The sequence below is a fragment of the Mycteria americana genome, chromosome 3 (assembly GCF_035582795.1).
Source record: "Mycteria americana isolate JAX WOST 10 ecotype Jacksonville Zoo and Gardens chromosome 3, USCA_MyAme_1.0, whole genome shotgun sequence".
In the NCBI taxonomy this organism is placed as follows: domain Eukaryota; kingdom Metazoa; phylum Chordata; class Aves; order Ciconiiformes; family Ciconiidae; genus Mycteria; species Mycteria americana.
In genome coordinates, this window is record NC_134367.1 from 115,922,851 (window position 1) to 115,950,031 (window position 27,181).

Here is a 27,181-nt window from a genome sequence, read left to right on the forward strand (position 1 = left end):
TTCTCCCTGTAAATCTCTTCTCACAGCAGGTAAAGATGAACTTTTCAACCCACCCTCCTATCTGCCTTTTCCAAAGCCTGTAATACATCCAAAACAGCCTGTCACTGTTGGCTTTGCAGACCCTGTGCTCCTGCCACCAGTGCTGTCCCAGCCAGTAACCCCTGCTCTCCAAGGTGTGATGCTCTCAGAACTCATCACATTAACCCAAGCAGCTGGCCCTTGGATTTTCTCACCTGGCTCCAAGCACAGGAACAGAAAGGACATGTGCAAAAGACTGAGCAGAGAAAACCAGAGTTGAACACTGTAAATAAGTCCAGGGAAAGAATCTGCTTTAACGGTTTTTTTTTTTCATAAATTGAAATCTAGACAATAAAATGGAAAGGAGAGTGAATGTGCCATTACATGCTTTAAAATATATCCACAACATGACATGGCTAATCCACACTCAAACTTTAGTCTACTATTGATGTAAGAGTAGACTTACTCCCACACTCATATGAAAACTCTAAAACATTCACACTATGACTGGTTTGGTCAGTGCAGCCTCTAAAGCAAAATGCCACTTTCCAGACCTCCCTCTAAGAACACATGCACTTGCCGGCCAAAAGCTGTCAGCTCCAACTGCACTACAAATTACCTAATGCAGCCAAAAACACTCAGGGTGAAACACAAGGGGTTGCTTGTAAGTCATTTTGAATCCTACAAGTCTGAACAAGAAGATACACTTGATTGAAAAGTCACCCTTGATGTGCACACATTGGTGCCTTTTCATACATTCCCCAAAGTGCAACAGATGAATTTTTTCTAAGGGGATCAGATAAACATAACATTTCTGCCTCAGCTCCAGACCACTCAGGCAAACCAGAAAGCCAAGGCAATGCCTTCTACTTATGGTTAATGCAGCCTGCATCAATAAAGCAGCCCTTTGACAAGAGACTGAATATGCAGTATAGAAACATACAGCAATATATACTAAAGCTGAAATGGCAAAGCCAATACACCTCCAGCTTCTCCAATACACAGAGTAAAGTGAAATGTGAAATATGTAATCAAGCCATAGCTCAGTACTTTATCTCAGTAGCACTTGGGGGAGCCAGGAAGTAAATCTAATCAATATGCACATAACAGATACTGGTCCCAAATTACCACCATTAAATTGCAGAATAGCTTCCATTAGTATCATTTGCGACACCCAATAAAGGCAAGAAAACAAGTGAAGCAGTATTTGAAAAATAATGCAACGATTTGATTAAACCTTGTAATACACCAGCACAAGACGACAAGGTCAGTTTCCAAAAACCCATCTGCTCATGCATTTCCTGGCTCACAGAATGCAACTTCCACACCATGCCCTTGTACCAAAAAAAAGAACGCTGCTAAGACAAGAATTTAGGTGAAAAAGGGCAACATTCCTGCGATGTAAAGGCTAGCAAACCTTCACTACCAGCACAGTTCAAACAGAGTTTCTTTGCTTTACATCATGGAACTTGTATTTCTGCAATGTTTCTGCTCTTGCAGAGTATCTACAAGCAGACATCAGCTTTAAAAGAACATGCACCGGCACTCAAAACTCAGAAAGGGGCTGATACTCTTTGTAAGATGCATATTAGTAAGGAAAAAGACCATATTCTAATAAATGAACTAAAGCACTGTATCATGCAAAGATCTGGCAGTAAGAACGTGATTCTGAGAAACATCCAGGAAGTTTCACACTGCGCTACTGGTTTTTAGCATCCAGCAACAAAGCATAGAGAACCAACCTACTTCTTTAGCTGATACACATGGTCAACATAAAATTGCAAATTTTAGAAATGCTCCTGTTCCAGACAAATGTCCTGTACATATGCAATCATTAAACAAGACCAGCACATTACCTTCCTCTTTCCTTCTGATTTTCCTTCCTCAGAATGTGTCAACTACTAAAATAAGTTCACAAAAGGAACTGGAAATTTTATTTAATGCATGTAAATCACATATACAGAAGCACTAATACTATCTCATGTCTTGATTCAGAGACCACTATACTGAAAAAGTGTGCTTCTCCCTACCTCTTCTAGTAAGTGTCACAGCCTCCTGTCTTCTAGCAGAGGGTACAAGGTAAACTACAATATCAGTTCTCTCTGATAACTGCAATAAACCTATTCCCACATTCAAAAAATGGAGAGGCATAATTTCTTAAAACACGCTTTTCTTTTAAAAAAAGAAAGGAGAAGCACCAAACTGCTTTTAGATTTTATTTTGGTTTTAATCATAGAATAGTTTGGGTTGGAAGGGACATTGAAAGGTCATCTAGTCCAATCCCCCTGCAGTGAACAGAGACATCTTCAACTAGATCAGGCTGCCGAGAGCCCCGTCCAACCTGACCTTGAACGTTTCCAGGGATGGGGCATCTACCACCTCTTTGGGCAACCTGTTACAGAGTTCCACCACCCTCATCATAAAAAAACCTTCTTCCTTATACCTAGTCTAAATCTACCCTTTTTTAGTTTAAAACCATTACCCCTTGTCCTATCACTACCGGCCCTACTAAAAAGTTTGTCCCCATCTTTCTTATCAATGTGTTGAAGCTGTGGCAAGCTAGGAAAACACAGCATGAAACAAAGCCATCATTGTTTTGTGCCTCACCTTGTTCCTGCATTGCCGTGCAAGTAAAGGATTACAGGATGGCTGGAACCCAAAGCATCTTCAAACCACAACTGGTCCTTCCCTCGGGCATTCTTCCATAAGGCTGCAGGGACCGTGTGCCTGTATACAGAAGGAAAAATTACATTGTCCTGTTGCTACTCAGTGTCTGCCACTCGAATTTTGAGTTTTTCTGATCAACTCATTAACTCAGGATTACACACCTCACACACACTCTTCATAAAACTGTCATGATTAGCCGACAAATGGCCAATTTTAAAAGGCAGTGGCTAGGGTTATTTCTACATTTTCACCTCTATCACCGTTGCCTTTAAAACTGAGGGCTATGCAAGGCATCAAACTTCACAGGCAAACCCAAAGCACAATTACTGAACTTCCTGCTGTTCTGGAGAAAGAATATCAATTCCTCAGCTTTTATAGTAACATTCCTCAGTATGTTACTTCAATTAACCTACTTCTACACCATAAACAAGATCCATAGCTATGTCAGCAGATAGTCAGAATAATCAAAGTCAGCTGGTTTTGGAAAGAATGTTCGGTGAGTAAGAGGCATATCTGACTCCATAGTCCATTGGAGGAAAAAGAGTGGCTCAGGGTCTGATGAGAAGATCATGTATTTGTTTTCAGACACAAGGTTCTTGAAGGTGTAACATTTTAGCTGGAAAAGCTACAACCTAGAAGAGCCAGGAATTTTTAACTCACAGCTGTTCTTCTGTAGATAATATAGCTGGGCAGCCTGTTAGAAAGAATTCAACACTGATGGAATGAAAAGAGCGGAATGACAGACTGAAGAGAAAGTAAGCATTTAAATTGGATAATTACTCTAGCAGACAAACACTGAAAGCGAGTACATGCCCACAACCATCTCAAATTGTTGAGAAGGGGGCTAGCTTACAGCTGTCAGAAGTAACTTAAATACTCACATGCCTTTCTCCTTGGAAGAAAGACAAACTCCATCTACCACACCTTCCTCCCAGATGTAAAGTTCAGAGGACAAACCAACATAGGGGGAAACAATGTAAAAAGTCTACTTGCATGCATGCAGCCAGCAGACACTTAGTTCTTAAGGAGGAAAAAAGCCCCAATAACTGCAGGACTCAAGTTCTCCAACTGTTCTGCCTCAAGACTTTTGCAAGCTTATGAACAAAGCAGGCTGAGGACTTTGTTTCAGAAGTACACCAAACACAAAACGCTGGCATTAAAGCAAGGCTCCAAACTTCCGTGAAAACCCATCTCACAAGTATCAAGACAAATGACATGGACTCTGAATTGCCACCACAAGCTAGAAGTTCTGTTTTAGTAAAGATACACAGTACACTTGTAAGGGAAACAAAATTAAAATCTCAAGACTGCAATCTAAACTTATTCAACAGCTTAGCAAGGAGAATTTTAATTGTCCAAGTGAAGATACAAACCATTATTTATCAGCCTACCCTGGAAAGGCTGAACTTCCAGCTTCTAAACATGTCTTTTACCAAAATTCACTTAAAGGGAAGGAACCATCTTTATGTAGCAGTATATCACTGTCCCATTCAAAAGGTAATATGCCCTCAAGTGAAGATAAAAATCTTTACTGCATTAGTGGACACATACAAGTTACATACACATAACTGAAAACTCCAAATTCTATAACTTACAGATCTAACATCACTGGCTGTATTAAGGAACAGCCCCCTTCCCTCCACACCTGATATGGTGTCTAGCCTTTTTTTCAGGTGTTTGCTGCTCTTGCATATATATTCAAACTGGAGGCACTTCTTTTTCTTCAAAGCTAGCAGGAACTTTTCTGTGGCTTTGAAACTTCTGGTGCTGAGATACAATAGAAAGCGATCATCAGAAACAGAAGCTGGTTTGAGCTGGTGTAATAATATGAGAAGGACTGAAAGCTGAACTTTTCAGACAGAGAACCAGCCATCTGAGCTGATCCTGGGTAACAAGGAGCTAAAATGAATTGCCCTTGCCTGGGACCAGAAAATCATCTTCGTGAGGAAGGAATGACAAATGAGCTCTGACACTGTCACTTGTTTTGTTAAGACAGTAAACTGCATGTTCCGTTCTCACCCACTCTCCAAAACTTACATATGCTTTATGCACAGAATATTCTTCCTCCTACTCTGAACACTTTGATCCTGTTTTCCTATCTTCCCCCACATTTATTTTGCAAAACAAAATATGAACAGCAGTTGAATGACAAAACCTCCTACTCCTTGGGTCTCATCCGATATGGAGGCATGATCTTTGTAGCAATGCAGACCTGTAACCTTTACGATTCCAAATTATGAAGTTTCCCTGAATGCACAGGTTGTCCAATTGTGTTTCATGCATTACTGATCTGAGTTCAGATGAGCTCCAGAGATTTGCATACTTTTCCATGTGAACTCAGTCACTTGGCAGAGGAAAACACAAACATCCACAAATCAGAGCAGGCAATGGTTGTCACATGCACAGCAAAATACTGGATAGGCAACACCAAGAACAAAAAGAAGGATAAAGATGCACGGCACATACTGCACAGAACAGGCTTCCTTACCAGACTCCAATGGTTACATCCTCCTCTGGCTGCAGGTAATAATTACAGGTGTGGTTTAAACCTTGATCCTGGGGTCTTTTCAAGTCAATGAAATATGGGACCCTCACTGAAATACCAAAAAAAAAGGGAAAAAAACCGGAATATGAAACCTTTTAATTTTTACCTTTAAATTCTTACAAAACTGCTTTACCAAGGCACTGGAAAGTTGTACAAACTGGTCCACTGTGCTGGGAAGACCTTATTCTTGTATAAAAGGATGAACTGGCTACAGCTGTGACTAAAATATAACATCAAAGAGAGCAAGGTAAGAAGACACAAGCAACCATCAAAAAACCAGGGAGCAGGCTAAAATTAAGAGGTGGGGGAGACAGACAAACTTCCTGTGACACACATTTAACCATCTCTGCCCAGTCTGCTTTGTACATCTCCCAGACACAACATAGTCGCTCCTGCTGTGTCAGCGGGGTGGCATCCTGGTTTTGGCTGGGCTAGAGTTAATTTTCTTCCTAATAGCTGGTATAGTGCTATGTTTTGGATTTAGCATGAGAATAATGTGATAGCACACTGATGTTTTAGTTGTTGCTAAGTAGTGCTTACACTAGTCAAGGACTTTTCAGCTTCCCATGCCCTGCCAGGTACACAAGAAGCTGGGAGGGGGCACAGCCAGGACAGCTGACCCAAACTGGCGAAAGGGCTATTCCATACCATATGAACGGTCATGCTCAGTATACACTGGGGGGAGTTGGCCAGGGGGCAGCAATCACTGCGTGGGGACAGGCTGGGCATCAGTTGGTGGGTGGTGAGCAGCTGCATCACTTTTTTTTCCCCTGGGTTTTGTTCCTCTCTCTCTCTCTCTCATTGTTTTCCTTTTCATTACAATTTTTTATTATTATTATATTTTATTTCAATTATTAAACTGTTCTTATCTCAACCCATGAATTTTCTCACTTTTGCTCTTCAGATTCTCTCCCCCATCCCACCCGGGGGGTGGGTGGGTGGGTGGGTGGGTGGGGGGGGGTGGGTGTGTGTGTGTGTGTGTGTGTGTGTGTGTGTGTGTGTGTGTGTGTGCGCGTGAGAGTGAGCGGCTGTGTGGTGCTTAGTTGATGGCTGGGGTTAAACCACATCAGCTGGGTTAGCTGATTTGGCAAACCTTTTACTGTTTGCATTGTAGGTGTAACAGAAGTTACTGATGGGACAAACTCCCATCAGTAAAGGATAAAGGGTGCATCTGGGATAAAGGGTGCATCCCAGAGCTATAAAGGGTGCATCCCAGAGCTGTAACGTGTTTCAGGATGACATGTGGTTTCAGTCTCTATAATACAACAACCTAAAGGAGATACTCATTATAGTAGCAGACACCACATTGCTCTTGTCCTGTAAGAGTAAGATAAATTGTGTTAAACACTGTTCTCCTGAGCCTTTGAGGACGATATGCAGTTTGTCGCCCACTCTTCAAAGACTATCAAATAATTGCCATATCTCCTAGATGCTGCAGCATTTAAGAGAGATCATGTTAGGCTGGAAACTTCATCTCTTCAGGAAGAGATCCATGAAAACAAAATAATTACACCTCAATTCACTCTTCCAAATGTTTTATGTTCCCCAACTTACACAACACACAGTTGTTCATTGCCTGTTATATTCAATGATTTAAACATAAGCAACATGAGGAAAGTCAAACATCAAACACTGAAGCAATGGAAAACAAAATGTTCAGCATTCACAAACTACATCTTATAGACACTGTGCAATGTGCTAAATGAGGGGATGTGCTTAGTCTAAATGCTTCCTTTTCCATCACCAATGCTGTATGGCCTCTCCAGACAGCCTCCAACACACCCAATACCAAGAGAGACAATATAGAGATCTACTGACAGCATTGAGCAGTATTAAGGACTCTCTTCTCCCAATGATTCAGGCTTTTCCCATAAACTTGAGCTCTACTCCAGCAGAACCAGGAAGTCTGTCTCCTTGGAATTTAGTGCCATAACAATTAACATACCAAAGTTTTTGTAATATTGACACACAAAGCAGCACTGATAACTGTGGCAGTCAAGTCTCACTTCATTTACCCCTCAAAAAAAAAAAAAAAAATCACTAAATATTCCACAAAAATGAAAACCAAGGCAGACAACAGCCAATGTTAACCTGACAAATCTGGCCCCTTAGACTGCAAATCTACACCTGTGCAAGTCTGTTTGCTTTTATGCAAAAGCATGTGGAAGAGTCCCAGACAAAGCATGCATGCCACCAGAGACCCACTGGGTCACTGCGCTGTCACCGCAGAACTCGGCGACACTCTCACAAGGGCGGTGGACCCTCCAAGAGGATGGTAAGTTCTACGGTCGAGGTCTGGACAGGCTCACAAGTCACTTCCAGCAGTGTTCTGGGAAAATTATTCAACTTCTCTGTGCCTTGATTTTCCCATTTGCCAAATCTGTTACAACCTTCTTGCCAGATTTTGTATTACGAAGATACAAACAGGAACATACCAATGTTAGTGGTGGGGGCCAGGTAAGCATCTACCTCAAAGCAAGAGAAAAATTTAGAAGCACAGGCAATTTTTATGTATGGCATTTATCACTGGGATGGTCCATCTATTCTACACACACAAACAGATTGTCGTCATCGTCATATAGGCATACATCACAATGGAGATTTAGCACATCAACAGTTTTTTTTGTGACATGTTTCAGAGCTATTTGGTATCACTCGCAACACATCACATGACAAAAATCACATGATTTGTTAATCATACCGATACACTAAATCTGATCTAGTTTGTATTTATGTTTCTAGAAATCTCAGTTTTCTGAAGACTTCCAGTGGAGACAGTTTGGGATCTCCACCCATATGCCCATGTCTCTCAACCTGTAATAAAAGTCTGTCCACAAGAACAAATCCAGACATTGGTTCAGTTGCTAACAGTGGAAGCACAGCTATCGATTCATCTTTAGCTATCTCGAGAAACAAATGGACGCACTTTCTCCTGAAGCTCTGTGCTACTGTTTTGGAAGCAAATTCCAAACTACACAAAACGAGGAGAAAAAGATGGCTGAAGAGTAGTGATTTATACTTAGAAGGTTAAAAAACAATATGACAGGGCAAACCCTCTACCACTCCTCTGAAGGAGAAAGGTCACTCTCCAGTGGAGAGGAATTACTCAAACATGCCAACATACACAATAACACAATAAGTGTGTTAGATTGCACTTTGTATTAAGGCAAATAGTTTTTCATGGGAGTACTGTCCCAAGTAAAATCTGACTGCCATTATATAAAGCAGTAGGAACAATGCTGAAGTGATATCAGTGCAAGTACTAGTGCAAGAAAGTGTTACAGGACAATTATTCTGGTCACTTGGGAATGAATAGAGGTAGGAACTTCAGGGAGACCTAACAAAGCTCTGCAAAGGCAAATTAAAATTATCACTGAAAAAGCAAGGTGATGAAAATGGAAGTAACCTGCATTATTCACATTACCCAGCTGTCAGTTCTGACAATCAAGGCACAAGAGCTGGCCCACACCTGTGCACGCTTCACAGCGACCATGATCCAAGGTGTTAGAATATACAAAGCATGCAATCAAAATGACAGCAGTTATATAAAAACAGCATATTCATAGTTGGTCCTTCTAGCTTCTACAATCAAAGGAAGGTATTTTTCAAAACTTCATTACAAAACACAAATGAGGTTTAAAGACAAATTTAGATTGCAAAGACATATCTCTCATACAGCGATGCTCCATCATTTTCCATCCTATGGATGCTCAGGCCTCCCTGGGCAACCCGGGAGCTGAGCCAGCTTGCCAGACCCACTGTACCACCAGTTGGATCAAATGCAAAGGCTGAACAGGCACAAGGAAAACATTCAATCTGACTGCATGAACAGGCTTCTTCTGTCCCAACCAGAATATTCTCCTAAAATGCTTTCAGGTAAAGAGTCACTGCCTGGAAAACAGTTCACTGGATTTAATTTCACTTGCTGGCTGTCTATTCATGCAACTTCACTGAACCCTTCAGAAAAACACATTCGACATATTGCACAGTTTTCCTGAAGGAGACCCTTTTGGCTGAAAGTTGGCTTCAGTTTGGTCACTGTATTTATACAAAGACATACTACAAAGACCACTAGGGCCACAAAGAATGCTTTCCAAACCATAGTTTGGAGAACTTACAACCTGTGAAAGTTCATATCCTTCACAAGCTGTACACACACAGGGTGAAAGTGAAGGCAGACAAATGAAAGATAAAGACACTCCCCCCCTTCACCCCTCACCCATCCCAGACTGAGTCACTTACCAAAGTTTAGGAAGACCAGCTTTGCCTGAATAGCAGGGCAAAGTTTTACTAGAAATGGAATGGCTATGTACACTCCCAGCAACCAGATTATTAACTTCCGCAATCGAAACCATAATCCGTATCGCCTGTATAAAAGAAAAAAAAAAAAAGAAAAGAAAGACAGACCTGAATACAGCAGGAATTTTATGAAGCAATTTTCACAACAATCTGTGTGCTTGGTGTATTTAGAAACCTGGTTATTTACTCTTTAAATAAAATTAACTTTAAACCATTTATGTAGCTTCAGTTGTTTGAGAAAAGCAGAAGTAACCAAACTGTCAGCTGATGATATCCAGCTTAGAAAAAGGGAATAGAAACTCCCCACTGATTACATTTTAAAACACTCTGTAACAAGAGCTTTCTTCTGCTGATTTAACAGATTTCAGGATCTCTAGAAATGCATATCACATGTTTGTCTCCAAAAAGTAGCCTGACTGCACTTCCCATTTAAATCACTATCAGCAAGATTTTGTTCAGTTAGATTTTCACATATTTTGAGGAACTGTGTGTAATGAGACTGAAAAAATTACACAAGGTCTCATGTATAGACTGGAACAGACATTCTGCCTTGTCTAGCTAAAAGGTTTCATACCTCTCAACGCCCTGGAAAGCAAATCTTTCTAAGTTATAAAACATTATGAAATTTCTTATCTGCAGCATCATTCTCCATGAGTCCAGACTGAGTTCGGAACAATTGCCCCAACACTTTATTTCTGTTTTCTCCTAAGTATTCTGATTGGGAAGAATAAGCTACAAAAAAAAAAAACCCAAACCAGCAACACACACACAAAAAAAGCCAAAAAACCACGAAGGATCACACAGCAGCTAGTTAAGCAATTTTTCCCAAAATAAACATTATTGCCTCAGAATAATTACCACCTACACACTCATATGTATATGCATGTATGTATACATAAAGGTGTACTTCTAATGATCTGGTTGATTAACATTTTATGGGCAGAAACATTGAGGCCCTCAACTATCATTGCAATCAAGAACTAAAATGTATGTAAACCCTTCAGGCAACACAACTTCCTTTGGCTTCCAGCAGAAAGTCTCAAGCAGGAACAACGTTGCACGCCAGTGAGCAACCAGTTCTTGGTATCGGGAACTGCCAGCAGCTAAAAGCAGAGATCAATTTTTCCAAGAAGCATGAAATTATTAATCTGCCACTTGGCAATTTTAGGAGCTGACATACTGAACTTGCTCCACACTAGTGCTAAGAGGGTTTGAACACTGTCAGCTAGTTGAAGCTATCAAATAGAGAGCCTGAAGACCTCTTTTTTAAGCATTTCTACAAGAAATATGAGTGTACAGACAGAACTTGGGATGGAAATAGTTTAATCATGCACCAGAATCTTCAAGATCTCAACAGCTTTTGTAGCCCTAGACTAAAGCCAAGACTGTCAGGAACAGTTTTCCAGCACAGTGAAAAAGGAGACACCCCAACCCAGTTAAGTTTTTGGCATGATTGCTAGGGTACTCACAGGGAATAGGCTATCCTCATATTTGCCCAAAACCTGCCTCCATCACACTACTGCCTGCCTACAAGTACCTGTCTGTTTCCTCTAACCCAGGAACCATATTCGGGACTTCAGAACCATCTACCATTAAAATCAATGCACTTTTATTGATAAGCTAAAGGAACTGTCACTTTCCAAGAGGGGAAAAAAGATATTGCTAAGACACTGCCAGCCAGCTCTGGCTGCAACAAGCCCATGTTGAAAGGTTCAACAGATTTTAACACTTGCCATGGCAAACCTGACAATGAAGGGGTGAAGAAAGCCAGCAAGTCTTCCAGTGACTTTTGCATACCTCAAGCCCAGTTTCCCAAAGTATTAAGGAAAGCAGAAACAGCAAAGGACTAACAGAGGAAACAGTACAAAACAGGGGCTTTAGAAGAACATTAGTGAGTACCGAAGCCTTAGACTGACCCACCTCTGCCCCATGGAGAGCAGCAAATAGAGGAGGAGGTGGCAGAGGTCCCAAATGCACAAGCAGTAACAAGCAACACAGAAAGCCTGCCTACAGCTATGGTCTTTGAGAGGGGCCCAGCAGGTCTACTCTAGAGCCAGGGTCTGCAGAGCAATCCACTGCAAAATGCTGTAAGGTCAGCTAAATACACATGCAAACCCCACAACTTTGGAAAAAAACCACACAACATTTTGCTTTGGCTAATCACAACTGATCATAGCTCTCTACTCTCAAATTAAAACCAGCTTTCCACAACCACCCCCACACTAGCACCTACCACCTATTTCCATTGCTGGAACAGGTTTATGGAAGAGAAGGGGAGGAGAGATCACTGAAGGGCAGCTGACATTTAGTTACTGAGCAATCAGGATATAATTTAGCTCTCTCCAATGAGAAAAGTGTGCCTTTACATTAAAACTTTGTCTCGTTTGGCTGGTTGCTCAGAGTTAACACAACCTTGCAGTTTCCTCTCGCCTCACACTTGAGAGGTGACTCTGCCATCACCACCTTCCCACTGAGAACGGTAACACAGCTCAGCAACCAGGCAGGATGGGGCTTTCCAGCAAGCTATCCTGCCTGGGGCCCAGATCCGGCTGCAGCCAAACAGAGCTCTCCTGGGGGACTTCCACAAACACCAGGATTTCAGTCCTACAGAAAAAAAAACCACTTGTTTAGAAAGGCACCAGAGTCAGGTCTGAATTCCTCCAGGCACAACCAGAGCACATCAAAACACAGGCTCTTCAGATGTCTGGGTTGCAAAAGCACTTAGCATGACCCAGCCGCAAGCTGGAGCCAGGAACAGAAAACGCTGAGGACGACATTGTCCAAGTAATGCTGTCAGAGCTCAGGAATTATTTTAGTTTCTCTTTTTCAGAGACTGAACCAAGACATCTCTTCCTTTCCTCTCGTACCCCGCCCCACCAAATGCTAATCGGTAATGGGACATTTACACCTCATCTCCAGGGACGTGTCTGCTTAAAATGCAACCAGGGCAAAACCTCTATCCATCAACAAACAGCTTCTCTTCTCCTGGTAAATCCAAGACAATGTGCTGAAGTACAGACATTGTAAAATTACCAGGTAAATCTTTAGTGAGCAATTTAGCTAAATTAAACTGTTCTTGCTCTGCAGAAAAGCTATTTCACAAAATAAATGCCCTGCACAGGGAGCTTTTGGTGTGCTCAGGCAAAAGCAGCAGCAACATAGTTTTCACCCCCTTTTCACCAAGAAACTCAGTCGGTCTTAGTTGGAAAATACAAGTGAGTTAGAGAGAATAAGCAGCTGCAAACTGAAGACACTGAAGAATATAATAAATGGATTTCCAGGAACAATAAAAGTAATGTCTAAAAAACCAAAACAACAAAAAAACCCACACCAACCCAAAACACTCAACTCAAAGTCACCCCAAAAATAAAAAAAAAAAAATCCCCACTGACATCACATTTTCTCCCTTCATTTATCAAAAGCTTTTGCCCAACTTCTGGGTTCTGTCCAAACACAGGCAAAATCTGAAGTATTTTGCCAGTGAAAATCTGAATTTTGCTTCATGCAGGTTTCTGAAGTGGATGTGAAAAATAGGTTCTCTCTCCAGACATACTTAAATCTGAAAGAAGAAAGTGTTTCCCGCAAGTGTGACATCAGAAATGGAAAATTTTCCTGGTAATTTACACCTGGACAAAGGTCCTATATTCACTCAGAACAAGCATATTTTGCATTTGGGCAGACAATAAGAGTATCTGGCCGGTGAGGAGGAGCTGGGGGCCCTCATGACAACTTCTCTTGAGTGTGCTTTACTCTACCACCCCTAAGGGAACTGCAGGTACAAACATCCTTCATCTCACCATGGAAAACAACTGCTAAACCAAGATTTAAGTACTGCACCGTCACACAACAGGGATTTCAACCCGTGGTCCACAATCACAGCGTGTCTGCAAAGAGCAACCAAGGCAAGCAAATTTACTATGGGCATCTTTCAATTCACAGTACCAGTGTTCCTCCCTCCTCTCCAGCAAACTCGGGAGGTTTTGTGAACAGAGAGTGTCCAATGACATACAGATTCAGATTAAAATAGTTTCCCCTGGAGAGCAGCTGAATCACTTCTGCATCAGAAGTACACCAGAAGAGTTTCCATTAGGATCTCCTTATCAGCTGTGCTACAAGGGTGAAAGGGCAGGCCAAGGGTGAAACAAGAGACTGATATCATCAGAGCAGCAGTCGAGCAAGAAAAAAAATTTATCAGAAACACACACACACTGGGCTTGCAGCCCCAAAAGGACCTACAGACAAATGCACGCACAACCCACATGGCCTTTGTCATCTAGCAGAGGCAACAGTAAAACAAAATGCTCACAGACACCCAAGTATGAGACTATGTTTGTTCAGCAAATGCTGTTTCTCTGGCTTGCTCTGGTGTCCCTCAAATCACCAGCTGTTCAAACTGCAAAATGGCAATCCTCTCCCAGCAGGAATTCAGAGCACGGGATGTGGAGAGCCAAGACCATTTTCATTCTTGGTCACGCAAAGTACCTCCTGATTACCAGGTGACAAAAGTGACTTTAAAAGCCAGAGGAAGAAATAAGTAACATGAATAATGGCATAAACAAGAACACGTTCCCCCACTTTTCTAACAGAAAACTTTAAAAAAAAAAAAATCAATACATTCCTCCCCACAGACAAGGATCTAGACCTTAACAATCAGGAAGTAGACGAAGACGTGGGCAAAAGATTAAAAAAACTGAGAGTCAAAGGGAATTTAAAGGACTGGGATGAATTTCTTTGGGTAAACAGAGTTGTACCCAAACCAACCTATTCTACAACCTGGAAACTGCAACTGAGCCCCAAGGCACACAGGGGCATGCAGAAACAACACAGCAACCATGCACAGGGCAGGACAGCCCACACACCAAGTCACTGGCAAGTCTTCCAGCCTTCCTTGCTAGCCTTGCTTTAAACAAGAGATGGTTTCTAACCCAGGTAGGGTCTTCAAGAGCATTCATCTTCCCTTCCTACAGGAAGTCTGGACAATGGTGTTGCACAGGGCTCCTCCTTCTTAGAGGTCCTGAAGGGTGAAAGGATCACCCAATCTTTCTTCTTCCTCCATACAGGCCATCTGAACCACCCAAGCTGATTAATCTTTTATTTCGCTTATTCCCTGCCAAGAAAATAAAAAAGAAAAAGGAAAAAAACCTATCAGCCTTCCAACTGTGTGAACGCACATTCAGAGAGAGCCTCTCAGCTCCTGAACGGGAGTTCATAGGCAGGTGGTGGGTCTCCTCTCCGCTCCAAAATGTTACCAGCAGTTTTTGGACAGCTTGTACAGTGACATGCAACAAAGTAATTTTCCACTACAAGATTAGTATGTGCCTTTTTCTCCTCTGGTTTGCTGCAAAACCTGCTTTATGTGCAGCCAAATGCAAACCAAAAAGATGCAAATGCCAAAGGGTTTGTCCCCTCCTGGCTTCTGTGCACAGCGAACGAAGCTGCATAGGCAAATAGGCAACTATGTGGTTCTTTTATTTCGGGCCCAGCTATACAGACTTCTCCTCAATGAAAAGTCCGCAGCCAAGCCTTAATTCTGCTTCACTGGAGGCACTGTATAGAGAGCAGAGATGTTGAATTACAGAATATTCATCCAGTCCTGAAAACACATCTTCCCCCAAATTCGTGAAAGCCAGTGGGAACACAGAAGTATCTGCCAGAACTCTCTGCCAGAACTCTTAGCACCTGAGAGACTGATCCCTCCCTTTGGCATTAGCATCCTTTTTAACAGGATCAGTTCACTGCAAAACAACTCAAAAAGAAAAATCAAAGGCCCCAAACTCATCTTGCTATTCTAGGGATTAAGCAATCATCTAAAAAAAAAAAAAAATCATAAACCACAATCCTGGAAACAAGACACAAATGTAAAGGCATTACTCTTTTTTTTCCAAGCTTGTTTCATAAAACCACCCCAAAAAATCATGGACATAAACTGCATGGGTCTGCGCATCCTCAGAGACTTTACTTTCAACCAATTCAAGATTTTTAGAATCTTTGCTCTTGGAAAGATCTGAAAAACAAGAAGAAAATTAGCTCTGTCAGATTCCGTTGCCGTTTCCCACAAAAAGTTCCTTAAAATCTTGAACCTTTGCTCTTTCTGAAGAAATATTCTACTGTCTCTCAAAAACTAAACGGCAGTATATTATCATCACTTCAGCACTTCTTCAAAAGAATGAAGATACTGCATTGCAAAGTGCCGCGCAGAGCGTATTTTTACAAGGGTAAAGTATTTAATGACTTTTCAAGCATCTAGCAGCAGAATAAATTGTTACCGAGACATGCCACGTCTGAGAAGGACACGATTTACATTTTGATGTTGCAAAAGACAACCTGATCTTTCAGCTATTGGGATGAGACAGAAAAGGTTGGGTATCTATTTGTTCTTTGACAGCCCCTATAATTCAAGTACAAATCCATCTGCACATAAACCCAAGCATTAACAGTAAGAGTTATTAGATCTGTTACCAGGAAGTATGAGTCAATTAATACAAGATAAATTTCCATTCCATGCCATCAGAGGTACAGAAGATGCAACAGGCAAATTCATACCTGATCCTATGGCTTTCATCACTGTAGCATCCAAAATGTCCATCATTTGACTTAAGAAAAGCATCTGAAATCAGGGACTATTTTAGTCATGTCATAGATAACATGAACAGTAAAGAGGTTATAAGAGATCCCAAGAAGTCACCCGGTCCATTCCCTCCTCCTACAAAGGACAAGCTACCTAAAAGAGTTGCCTGCTTAATTCCTCCCACCAACTACTGGTGAAGTGCAACAGCCCACACTCCATTAATGTCCCTCTGGCAATGCAGAGCTGAGCTAGACGGACTAAAGTCCGCCAGGTTCACACAACAGATCAGACTAGCTGAATTCTCACTGAACGGTGATTTTTCCTATAAAGAGAGAAGGGTACCAGAGTACTTCAAAAGCGGAATAAAGATTTACCCAGTAGGCACAGATAGAAAAAGCTATCCAAATCTCAAAATCCAGCTAAGCTACTTTTTACACCAATGAAAAAGTGGGAGAGGGGGGTGAATAAAACACTAAGCACACATTCTTAAATATTGGCCTTAAAAAGCTAGGATGGAGCAAGGCATTCAAGCCTTCACTAGCAGAGACCCAGCCCAGGAAAAGCTACTCCACTCCATAGTTCCGACCAGCCTACTTAGTTTGACTGTACCCAGGAGCAAATAGTTGGGATGTTCTACTATTTCTTTTTAATTAAAATACAAATTAACAGGAATAATGGGCTTAATAAGGCAGTGGAAAGGCAACTAATTTAAAGCCTACGGGCTTTCACAAAAAAAGACAGAAAAGACAGACAAGCCGAGTTTTTTTGAGAATGTTTTCAAACATGCAAGCTCCACCTTCAGGTTCCTCAGAATATATGACAGCCTATTTTTTAAACAGACGCACAGTGTGCATCACCAACAGTGATGAAAAGTGAAGGTGTCCCAACAGAGGCAAAAGCTCAAAAACCAGCATTGACAAGATGTCAGTACACCCATAAAGCCTTTTGAGCTAGCATTTGGCACGTAATTCAAACTAACTGTAGAAAAACACTGCCAGCTACCGAAGTTTATTCTTTTGTTTGCTGCAATTATAGCAAAAAAATGCTTTCTTCCTTTTTTTTTTTTTTGCTGAATAGTATGTTGTATTTCTAAAGCACAGCAGAAAGCTATCATAAGCACTAGCTTATTTCTCTGTTCATAGCGGTATCACAGAAAGACAGTGAAAGCTGCATACACAGCTCCAGAGAAGTGCTGCATGTCAGCAAACAGAACCAGAATATTTTGTCTATACGCTAACCAGCACTTTCAGCATGCCACCCCTTATTTTCCATTAACAATATCCCATGTAACATCAATCAAATGCCTACTGACACTGCCTTCAGTTAGGCCTACTGGATTTCTATCATCTTTAAAAAAATCCCCCCACGTCACCTTTCAGTCAGAGGAGTTACCTAAGTTCATTTGACAAGCTCTACATGGGTAAACTATGCAGCTTATCCCACTTTCCATTCACTTCCATACCTATGCAGCCTGAAGCTGGCAAACGTTAATGTGGCCACAAAAGACAATTCATCATAGGAAAGACCTGAACCTGTATCCGCATCATAGCGGATACATGCAAATTCATGTAAAATTAGCTTTTAAAACTGATCAGTTTGTAGACATGGTTTAGCAGTTGTAGTAGAAAAGCCTGTCCAAACAAGGAGCCTCCAGGACCTTTTCTTTTGGCAGTGATATCAGCTTACAGAGACTGTACAACTGCTGCCTTCGACACACTCTTGTTCACCAACGTCCTTTCCCTCCCTTCATTGCAAACTGCCTATTCCCAAGCTCTTCCCTGAGGCTTCCTTATCCATTTCAGCCCCCAAACAAGCTGTTGCCTACAGGGCATCTCCTTTTGGCTGGGGTAAGAGCTTCAGGCAGTGTTGTTCCAACTATCTGAATGCAGATGAGGTTTGAAACTTTAAACTCCCAAATTCCCCCAGTCCACCACTTCATTACCTAGCTCCCCTCTTGCAGCCCAGACTCTTGCTTAGACTGCTTCTATGCCTCTTTCTAATTAATATCAAGTGATTAAACATCAACTTAAAACAATAAACAGCAAGAAGGAAGCCATCTAGCCAGTCATTCGCAAGAACTCAGGTCTGCCTCTCCAAGAGATATAACTGCAAAGTAAAGGAGAGCATCTCAATGAATTGGGTTTTTCAGAAGGGGCCAGCAAGCTCCAGCTATTGAGACCTTAATAACCACATTTCAGCTCGTGGAATAGGGAAAGGTCTTGGGGACAACCTGCAAGAATCAAGACCCTGGTGCAGCAAGAGGGGGAAATGCACCATCAGCACTCAGGGTAAGGGGAAGAGGAAGGCACTACTGATCAGCCAGTTGATAGCAATGAAATGCCAGGGGGAGTCACGCAGGGACTCAAGAGTGCAGCAGGGAGAAAAAAAAAAAAAAAAAAAAAACACACACAAAAAAAAAACCCAAAACCCACGAACTCCATAAAGTGAGGGAAAGGCAAGTTAGTATACAATGTTAATGAGCAGAAATAATGGAGCAGCCTGCAGGTAGCATACGGGCCTTTGGCAATTAAACATGTTTGCAAAAAGCAGAGCAAATGAAACAAGATAGGGAAAGGCTCACACACGCATTTACACATCCCATAGTACAGGGACATGGGAGCTACATCTAACTTTTCCACCTCGAGCACCCCGTCCCTTCCCAATGCCGTGCCTTGGGCTCTCCTCTTCACAACCATCGCCTAAACTGACTACCCCTGAAAGCTAGTAACAACACTGCTTGTCTAATTAAAACCACTGTAAGTATTGGCACTCCTTTGAAGGACAGGAGCTTGGAACATCAGTCTTGTTAACTTACATTGCGTGAAATCTACATATGTGTCACAGACCAGGAGACAAGAACGAGGTGAACATTCGGCAATACAGCACTGATTTATTTAAAATGTATACTGACAGCATGGCCTAAGCAATAGCTATGTTACTTCTCAGTACTTAGGTAAAATGGTATTAGCATTAATGTGAATTGTGTCTGACAAGATTAATCTGAAAGCTGTGTCTGAAGAAGAAAGGAGGAGATGCTTCTGTTATTTTAAGTATGTAGCAAACAATGAATAATTATACCCTAGGCAATTGAACAATTGACTTTTAGGACAGAAAAGCAGGCTTGGGGATTAGGGTTTTAAGGTTGTTGACTTGCCTTGAACGCATCTTCTGCAACAGCCATTTAGTTTGCACCAGAACCTTTCCAGTATGAAGCATTTATTTAAATTCTAAGAATATGCTTTCTCCAGAGCTCCCCAGCAATGCTGCTGACACTAATCAAATCTGAAGTCACCCGTACTAGATTTTAGTCGAGCTTGGCATTGAGATACTACTGTGGTGCAAGTACACTCCCTCCACAGTGTTTACTGAATTCTTAAGTTTTCCACTCATTTCACAGCTGACAGCTGGTTTATATTAAAGGCACAGCCCTCTCACTAGTCCACGAGCTGGGGAACACAAAGCTGTCTGCAAATGAAAGAGGAAAAAACAGAACGTAAACACAAAAAGATTGAAACAGCACTGGAAGTGCAAAACAGGAGCTTGAGACTAGCTGAGTCAGATTTTTATTGAAGCAGTACAGCTCATATCTCTCTACCACACCCTCCTTCACAAGGAGGAATATCAGGGTACACAAGCAAAGGTTCAAGAGCAGAACCAATTTAGACATGTAATACTCCACCACAGTTCCTAACTGCCGTTTAACATAAAGCCACTTGCCTGTTGAATGCATACCATAATTGAAAAAGCATACAGTACAGCCAAGCCAGTTCCCCTACCACCACTTAACTCTTGTTAACGTGCTGTAAACCTGCCAGACTTGCATGCGTGTGTTAACCTTGCAGCAGTAACAGGAATCCATAGATTCAGACTTTGTTCCTATGGATACATGTGCATGAACAGGTCCATATTTGCAAGCTGTACAACTCTGTGAACATGAAATTTTCTTTTCACGCAACAGTGTTGTGAGACGGCCACCAGCTACACAGCTTGAGAATTACCACTACTGGCAGGCTCTGTGGCTCTTGCTCTCTTTTAAACGACCTGACCAAAAGTCTCATTTGTGTATTGTAGACCTTTTTCCTTTTAAATGCATGAAGATGGTTGTCTTATATTTGCCCAACTGAGATATCTCTGCTTTTGCTGGCAGAGATCAGAAGCCACTCCTCCTTGGAAGCCTAAAGAAAAAAAAAAATGCTTTTGTGTTAGCAGTGATACTGCCACCTTTTAGACACAGAACACATCATTAGTAACGCATTTTGATTACAATGAACTAACAGTTCCCTGTTAGAGGCATACAAGCAAACAAGAACATTAAACAATGCCAAAACATTACACATGCTGACCATCAGCTGAGCACAGTTGCATTTAGCTGGCAGTCACAGTGCCCTCTGTAATTGTGACCTGTTTAAAAAGAGAGGCTTAACGAACAGTGCATGGCCATAAAGCAACCGCCGTGGTTAAAGAACAGATGTATGAACAGATACAGAACCGCTGCCAGCCTCTGGCATACCTTGAACAGAGGCTTATTTTGCATACAGCCAGGAAGATTAAAGCACAGATGAAAGCAGGAATGGTTTATTCAGGGATTCCAGCTTTAGCTATCAATCTTGTTGAGGAAACAATTCCAAAAGGACTAAGGCTTGAAAAAATTAGTGACAATTAAAACCAGAGCCTTTACTAATACTACAAAACTCTGAAGACCCAAGCCAGAAAACACATACTCAAAGAAGGTGAAAAGCAGGTGTGGGAGTTTCTACTTAACTGCATGGAAATGGAACGTTCTGCAGCACTGTACATCAGTCTGCCACAAAGTTTAAAGCGAAATGTGGTCCCTACTCCGGTAGTCAAAAGAGGAAAAGAACATTTTACTAGAGACAGCACAAAGCTATTGGAAACTGAAAGAAAAGGTTATTCACTGCATTTCTGCTGGATTTGCAAGGACAAGAGAATGGGATATTTCCAATGATTGTGTCCAATTCACAGTTTTCATATTCAGCAGTATAAAACTGACATTGTCAGCTTTACTCCTGCTTCCTAAAGCTGCTCTGAAACCAATCAAAACTTTACAAGAAGTGAGATAGGACTGCTTTAGAGGAGAAAACAGAGCCAGGCTTCCCTTCCTGGGGATGCCAAGGAAGTCTAAAAAGCTACTCTATTCTTAAACACCTTGCACACACTTCCCTCCACAAGCAAGGATGCTACAACCTGGAATTCCTGACTCCAAAGCTCCAGTTACATCACCCTCATTTGTGTAGGCTTCTCTGTCTCAGAAGTCACCCCAGGGGAAGCTTTATGGCCAGGGGAAGGCAAATCAGCCTCTAGACATTTACTGTTCTCTGCTCTGAGCTTGCATATATCCCACTAAAAAGTACTCTTCCAAGACTTTTTTTTTTCCAGTTATGCCACACAAAGTCCTTTATCCTGCACACCTGTAGTAACAAGAGAGACAGGACTCCACACGACCTCATTTCACTAATTGTTCAACACCAATCTCTTTTGCAAGAAGAATTAACCAGCATTTTAAGTGGGTACAAATTTGATTTTAATATAACCATTCATGTTCAGAACAGCAGCACAGATACTACAGGAAATAATATTTGAAGTCTCAGCTACCTTTCTTTGTCCTGGGCCTGACGTACAAGAAGCATACTATAAGTGAAAGGTAGGGTCCACATTTTGGCCTACCCATCAGTTCTTCTTTTCGGAGGCTGAGAAGGAACACCAGCTCTTGCTATTCACACATCTAAAACACAAGACTACTAAAACACAAGAGGGAGGTAACCGAAGAACGCTGTTATCTCTTTCCAAGCATGATATGAGAGAAAAACTCTGGGCTTAACAGATGTTAAAAGAGGAATTCTCTATTCTGTTATCTGTGCTTAAAGTCATTCAGCACCCATTCAGACATGGCAGTTAGTGGAAAAAAAAGTGAAACTGGCCAGCCTGGGGGGGGGCGGGGGGGGGGGGAGCGGAGGGCGGGGGAGGGCTTTTCTTTTTCTTTTTAAAACAAACTCCACAAAGACTGAACTACTTGCATGCACTACTCAATCTTATATGCCCTCCGCTAGAAGGTTCTGCTTCAGCTGTTTCCTAGATTCAGAAGACAACTTCGATGCCTGGGGTTTTCATGCTCTTCTTTTGATTTCTAAAATTCTCTTTCTGTGGTTTGATAGGTTGTTTTGAACAAGGACAGGGCAGCTGTGGGACTTTTTCAAATATTTTCAAGTGTTTGTGTTTTAAAAGTTAATTTTCTAGTCTAACAATCTTTTACTGCTCTACTACTCAGTAAGAGTTACAACATTGAAATAAATCTGTGTTAAACAAACATTTTGATTTGGAAAGTAAACACAGACATCCTTCCTGTTAGCTCAGTTCAACAGTCATACTTTAAATTATCAAGGCACTTAATAGCGTCTAAAATTAGGAGATTCTGCTTGCAAGTTTAAATTGCCTTCAATAAGGAAGAGGCAGATTTCTGAAGCTCAGTGGTGCACTGTTTTACCAATACTTACTGCTTTGAGAAAGAGAGATGCGTGCCAGCAAGGCAAAAGTGTAAAGCCTAGATTGCAGCCTTACTCCTGGATAGGCAATACTCGTGCCAGGCCCGTGCGAAAGGACACACGACAGCTTGCAGAGGTGATTACCTAGAACAACTTTACTTTTTGTCACAGTTCCCATCCCACAGTTACAACCTTTACGCTCTCCACCGCCATCCTGCCTTACGGCCAGCTACATTTAACCTGTGTCCTGGTGACCTTCTCGCTATGTCACCAGCTGCCCCAGACTGCCCTATTCATCGGTCCTCATCAACCCTCTCCTCCTCTCAGTTTTACCAACAGTAACTGTCTCATCATTGGGATGGTTGATATACAAAATTACGCACCCTTGAGCCCAAGCATCAATCCCAAGACAACTCCCCAGTTGTTTGTCTCTCCACTGAGCCAGTTTCCAATACAGATAACATGCTCTCCATTAGCAATGTAAGCCCTATCAATAAAATAAACTACAGTACAAGGTCAAGTGCTCTGGAGAAACAATTTTACCACTGATGCTTTCATCAACCAGGCTGTAATCTTGACAAACCTGTCACATTTTACACTGAGACCTCGCTTCCACAAGGCAGATCTATTTTCACTAGTATATATATTTAGCTGCTAAATCTTCTTCCATTGAATTGCAAATTAACTCTTACCATTAAAATTGTACCAACTCCACCTCAGGCTGACTTTAAAGTCTCCTAGGTCTCCTGTTACCCTTTTAATACACCAGAAGTACTTTCTTTTAATCTTTTTGTGGTACTGATTCAGTCACACAGTGCTCTCACATTACAGCCTTAGTGAATCTCCCTTGCTTACATTCACTCACTCTTGATGTCGGAAGTTGTCCACTACTGCAACACCAACAACATGACACTTACAGTGCAGCAACCCACCAAGTTTCCAAAACCCAGGGTTTTATAGGGGAATTGCTGTAGAAGCCTATTTACTAATTTCACATCCTGGCATGATTACCAAAATAATCTGACCTGCCCTTCAGGCCTGGAAGGATAAAGTAACTTAGCTGTAGCCTCCTAAGACGACATCATGGTGCCTTTCAAAGGAAACTGGACTCAGCAGGCAGGACTCTTCATCTACAGCAGAAGTCCTGCTTGAGTATACTGGGCCTCTTGCACATACCGGAGCAGTGGATTCTGGAGAGGAAATTATGCCACCATCATTAGTTTTAATGAAAAGACCACAATGTTGTTTTCACCAAAAAGAAACACATACATATTGCATCCTGGAGAAAAACCTACAGACTCGCTGTGATGGCCTGTAACTGCATCTGCAGAGAACTAGATTCCCGGCTCTGCAACTACGTGCCATTTATAGCACAAAAACAAGTCATCCTCAAAAATTAGCTTGTTGTAAGTAGACCATTGATCCTCTGTGTAAGTGAAAACAGGCTGGAAATAGACATGGGGATACCAGAGGAAAAAAGGATATCTAGAGTGAAAAGCACATATGGCAACCTAGGACTTGTGTTGATGTTAGAAGCTTAGTTTAGCTGGTCACCCTATAGCGCTGCATCACACTGGCCAACAACCCAGCCCATGATTATACTCACTGGTATGCCCAAAGGAACCAGTAGTGGCCAGATGAGAAGAAAGGACAGAAAAGATTGTGACAACACTGAGAAGACCCTGGTCTCCACAGACATCTTCATCCAGAGGTGAATAGAAAGTCCTCTCAGTCCCAGGAGTTACCCAGAACCACTCGTGTTAGGATGTTTAGGTATACTGAAACAAGCAGAGGTCTGCAATTCATACAGCTCCTAAGTAGAAAAGGACTTCAAAGGAATTACAAAGTAGTAGCAATTAATAACACAGCTATAATTATTAATTCAGGTATAAGCCACCAAAGCAGAGCAACTGAACCCAGGGGCATGCATGATGTCAGAAGTATGGCACTGCAATGGAACAAGGAGTTCAAGGAGACCAACGCAAAAGTCAGTCATAACTAGAGGGCAAACTGCCTTCAGTCGGAAGCAAGCCTGCTCGAGCAGAGTTCTCCATGAGAAATATGGGGACTTGAGAAAACTGCTGAGAGACTATGAGACTGTAGGATGACATAACACAGAGCAGATGCAACAGAAAAACACTGTGCTCTATTACAGAAAATCCAGAGGGACTCATGGGAAAGTTGGATCCAAGGAAAGAAATTTTAGATCATACAGACAGGCCTGCAGGAGGATGCTAGGAGTCTCAAGACATGCTTGAGGGAGAAAACCATGCCTGTTTTAACACAAAAAATAAAGTCAGTGATTAACATGGTGAAAGAGGATAGGCTTTAACAGTAACACACTGAGGACCAGAACTGTCAGCTACACATCAACATGATGGCCTCACAAATCAGTAAATCCTTAAAAAAAAACAAAAAACCCAGATTAAAAACCCACACTAATAAAACTAATAACTCCCCACATTGCAGGGAGTCTTGCTATTTTTGCTGAATGAATTATACATCTTTCAGAAGGAGGGAGGAGAAGATAAGCACAAGGAAAGAGAATTATAAAGGCTACAAAGGCTGAACAAATTGGGAACATGATGCAGAGACTGATCACCTAATGCCCCAGTGGGGTAACTCAGGAGCAATTCAGAGGCACTCACTTAGCCATAAGCTCCCAAAATGGCTGACAACACACAAGACAAACCAGGATGCAGACGCAGCTACTGAATTCCCATTCATTAAAAAAGTCAGACACATGTGGAAGTAATTACACAATCCCATTTTTGACAGATCTGAGCAAAATATTACTGTGCATCTTCAAGAGAATTGTAACCAAAAGAAAAACCAAAACCTACACTACAAAAAAATCCCCACACAGAGCAAGCTGCTTTTACACATTTTACACAAATGAGGAACTATGATTCAACCTATACTTACTATGGAAGAAAGCACAGGCAAGTGACTGGAAACCATTTCACAGCTCCTTTGTGAACTTTGCTCAAGGACAGCTACCAAGAACACCTGAAATAGCAGCAACTACCCAATAGAAAGGTGGAATTGGTGAAAAAGCTGCACAACTGATGAAATGTCTCTATACATGCAGCACCCTTCCTCCTTGAAGAGCACTAACAAGTAACTGGTTCAACCTAAAGACAGCAATTAAGAGAGACAATAGCACTTGGGAAAAAAAAAAATCTTAAGGAAGATAATGATGAAAACTTGCAGGAGAACAATTCAAAAAATGTCATCTCTGCTACAATGACCAGACTGGAATAATCATAAAAGACTGTGCAAATGGTTCTAGACAAAGTAACATCAGGAAAAAAGAGGCTAGGCCCAGAGATATGGCGGGGGGGGAACGGGGGGGGGGGGACGACGACGACACACGGACAGGGGGGTCATGACACAGGTAATGGAGATGGACGAGTTTTCTGTCAGAGGAAAGATACTGCTGCTTAAATCCAAAGAGACACAGGAAGGCATGGAGCACTTCAGCTGCTGGGGTAGGATGGCACCAAGGGCCACCACCCATCGCATTCAACACGCCTGGGTACACTCAATGTTCCAGTAAAATTCAGCTGCATCAGAGGGAAAGATACCAGCAGACTGCTGCAGCCTCTTGTCTTCAGCACCTCACTGTATTTTCATAAAATACCCAGGAAAGGGTACCGTAAAAGCAACCTTCTGCCTTTCAAGAGAAAGCTGCACACAACGAACAAGAAGGCAAACATGGGTGACTGCAGCGTAACTGAAATTACACCAAATTGTAATATATTCAGACAAAAAAGATCTAGTTTGTGGGATACAGAGGCTGGACAGCCAGTGGAAGGGTGCCAAAAACACACCTTGCAGGGACCTGTGCCAGGTCGCTAGGAGCAAAGATAGTCGAGACAACTGAAGAGACAGCAGGCTTCTCCAGCAATGCAGGAAGACAAAAGTATCACGGTATACAGCTTACACACATGGGATTTGCAGCTCTTCACTGCTTCACAGCATGCAGAGAGACAGAAACAAGTTTTAACATTTGCAGCAAACAAGTGTTTGTAGGAGAATAGGGCATAGCAAAATTCATACTTCAAGTCTATAGTCTGACTATTGATTGGGATTAATGAGGCACAGCTAAGGACTAGGTCACAGAAGTGAAGGATAATATACATGTGACTGTTTGCCACCAGGATCGGGGTTCAGCAGAAATGAGATAGGAGAATTTGCTTTGATACCAATGCTGGTATTAAGCTCACTTGATTTTCTTTATTCTCTGTGCTCCCACATAAAGGTTTTCTATATCTAAAGCTGCTCAAACACATTTCCTCAGAACATCAGAGCCACTGACCACAAAAATGAGTCAGAGCAACTACCCGAAACACAATGCTACCTTAATAACCATCTAGCACTTAAACACTGTCACCTGGAAAATGCATCATAACACAACTATTAGAGGAATGGCTGTCCATACCAAATACACATACCAGGAAAACCAAGCACTGCGTGCTGCTTCTTTAGTACTGCATTATTGCATTTAACAGTTTCAGACAAAACATCTCAGTTCCTTTAAAAAAACCAAATTGTTCACAGACTTTTAAAGTAGCTACCAGT

At 41.8% G+C, this 27,181-nt stretch overlaps 1 protein-coding gene across 2 annotated transcripts in view; it reads right to left on the reverse strand.

Annotated features, from left to right (window-relative positions):
* ABHD12 (abhydrolase domain containing 12, lysophospholipase) overlaps window positions 1–27,181 on the reverse strand; it is a 46,779-nt gene that overhangs the window by 15,657 nt on the left and 3,941 nt on the right. For both annotated transcript variants that reach the window (XM_075496651.1, XM_075496650.1), the window contains exons 2-4: window positions 9,473–9,597; window positions 5,174–5,279; window positions 2,626–2,745 (exon numbers count right to left, since the gene is read on the reverse strand). In XM_075496651.1, the coding sequence (XP_075352766.1) occupies window positions 2,626–2,745; window positions 5,174–5,279; window positions 9,473–9,597 (351 nt within the window). The remainder of the gene's footprint in view (window positions 1–2,625; window positions 2,746–5,173; window positions 5,280–9,472; window positions 9,598–27,181) is intronic.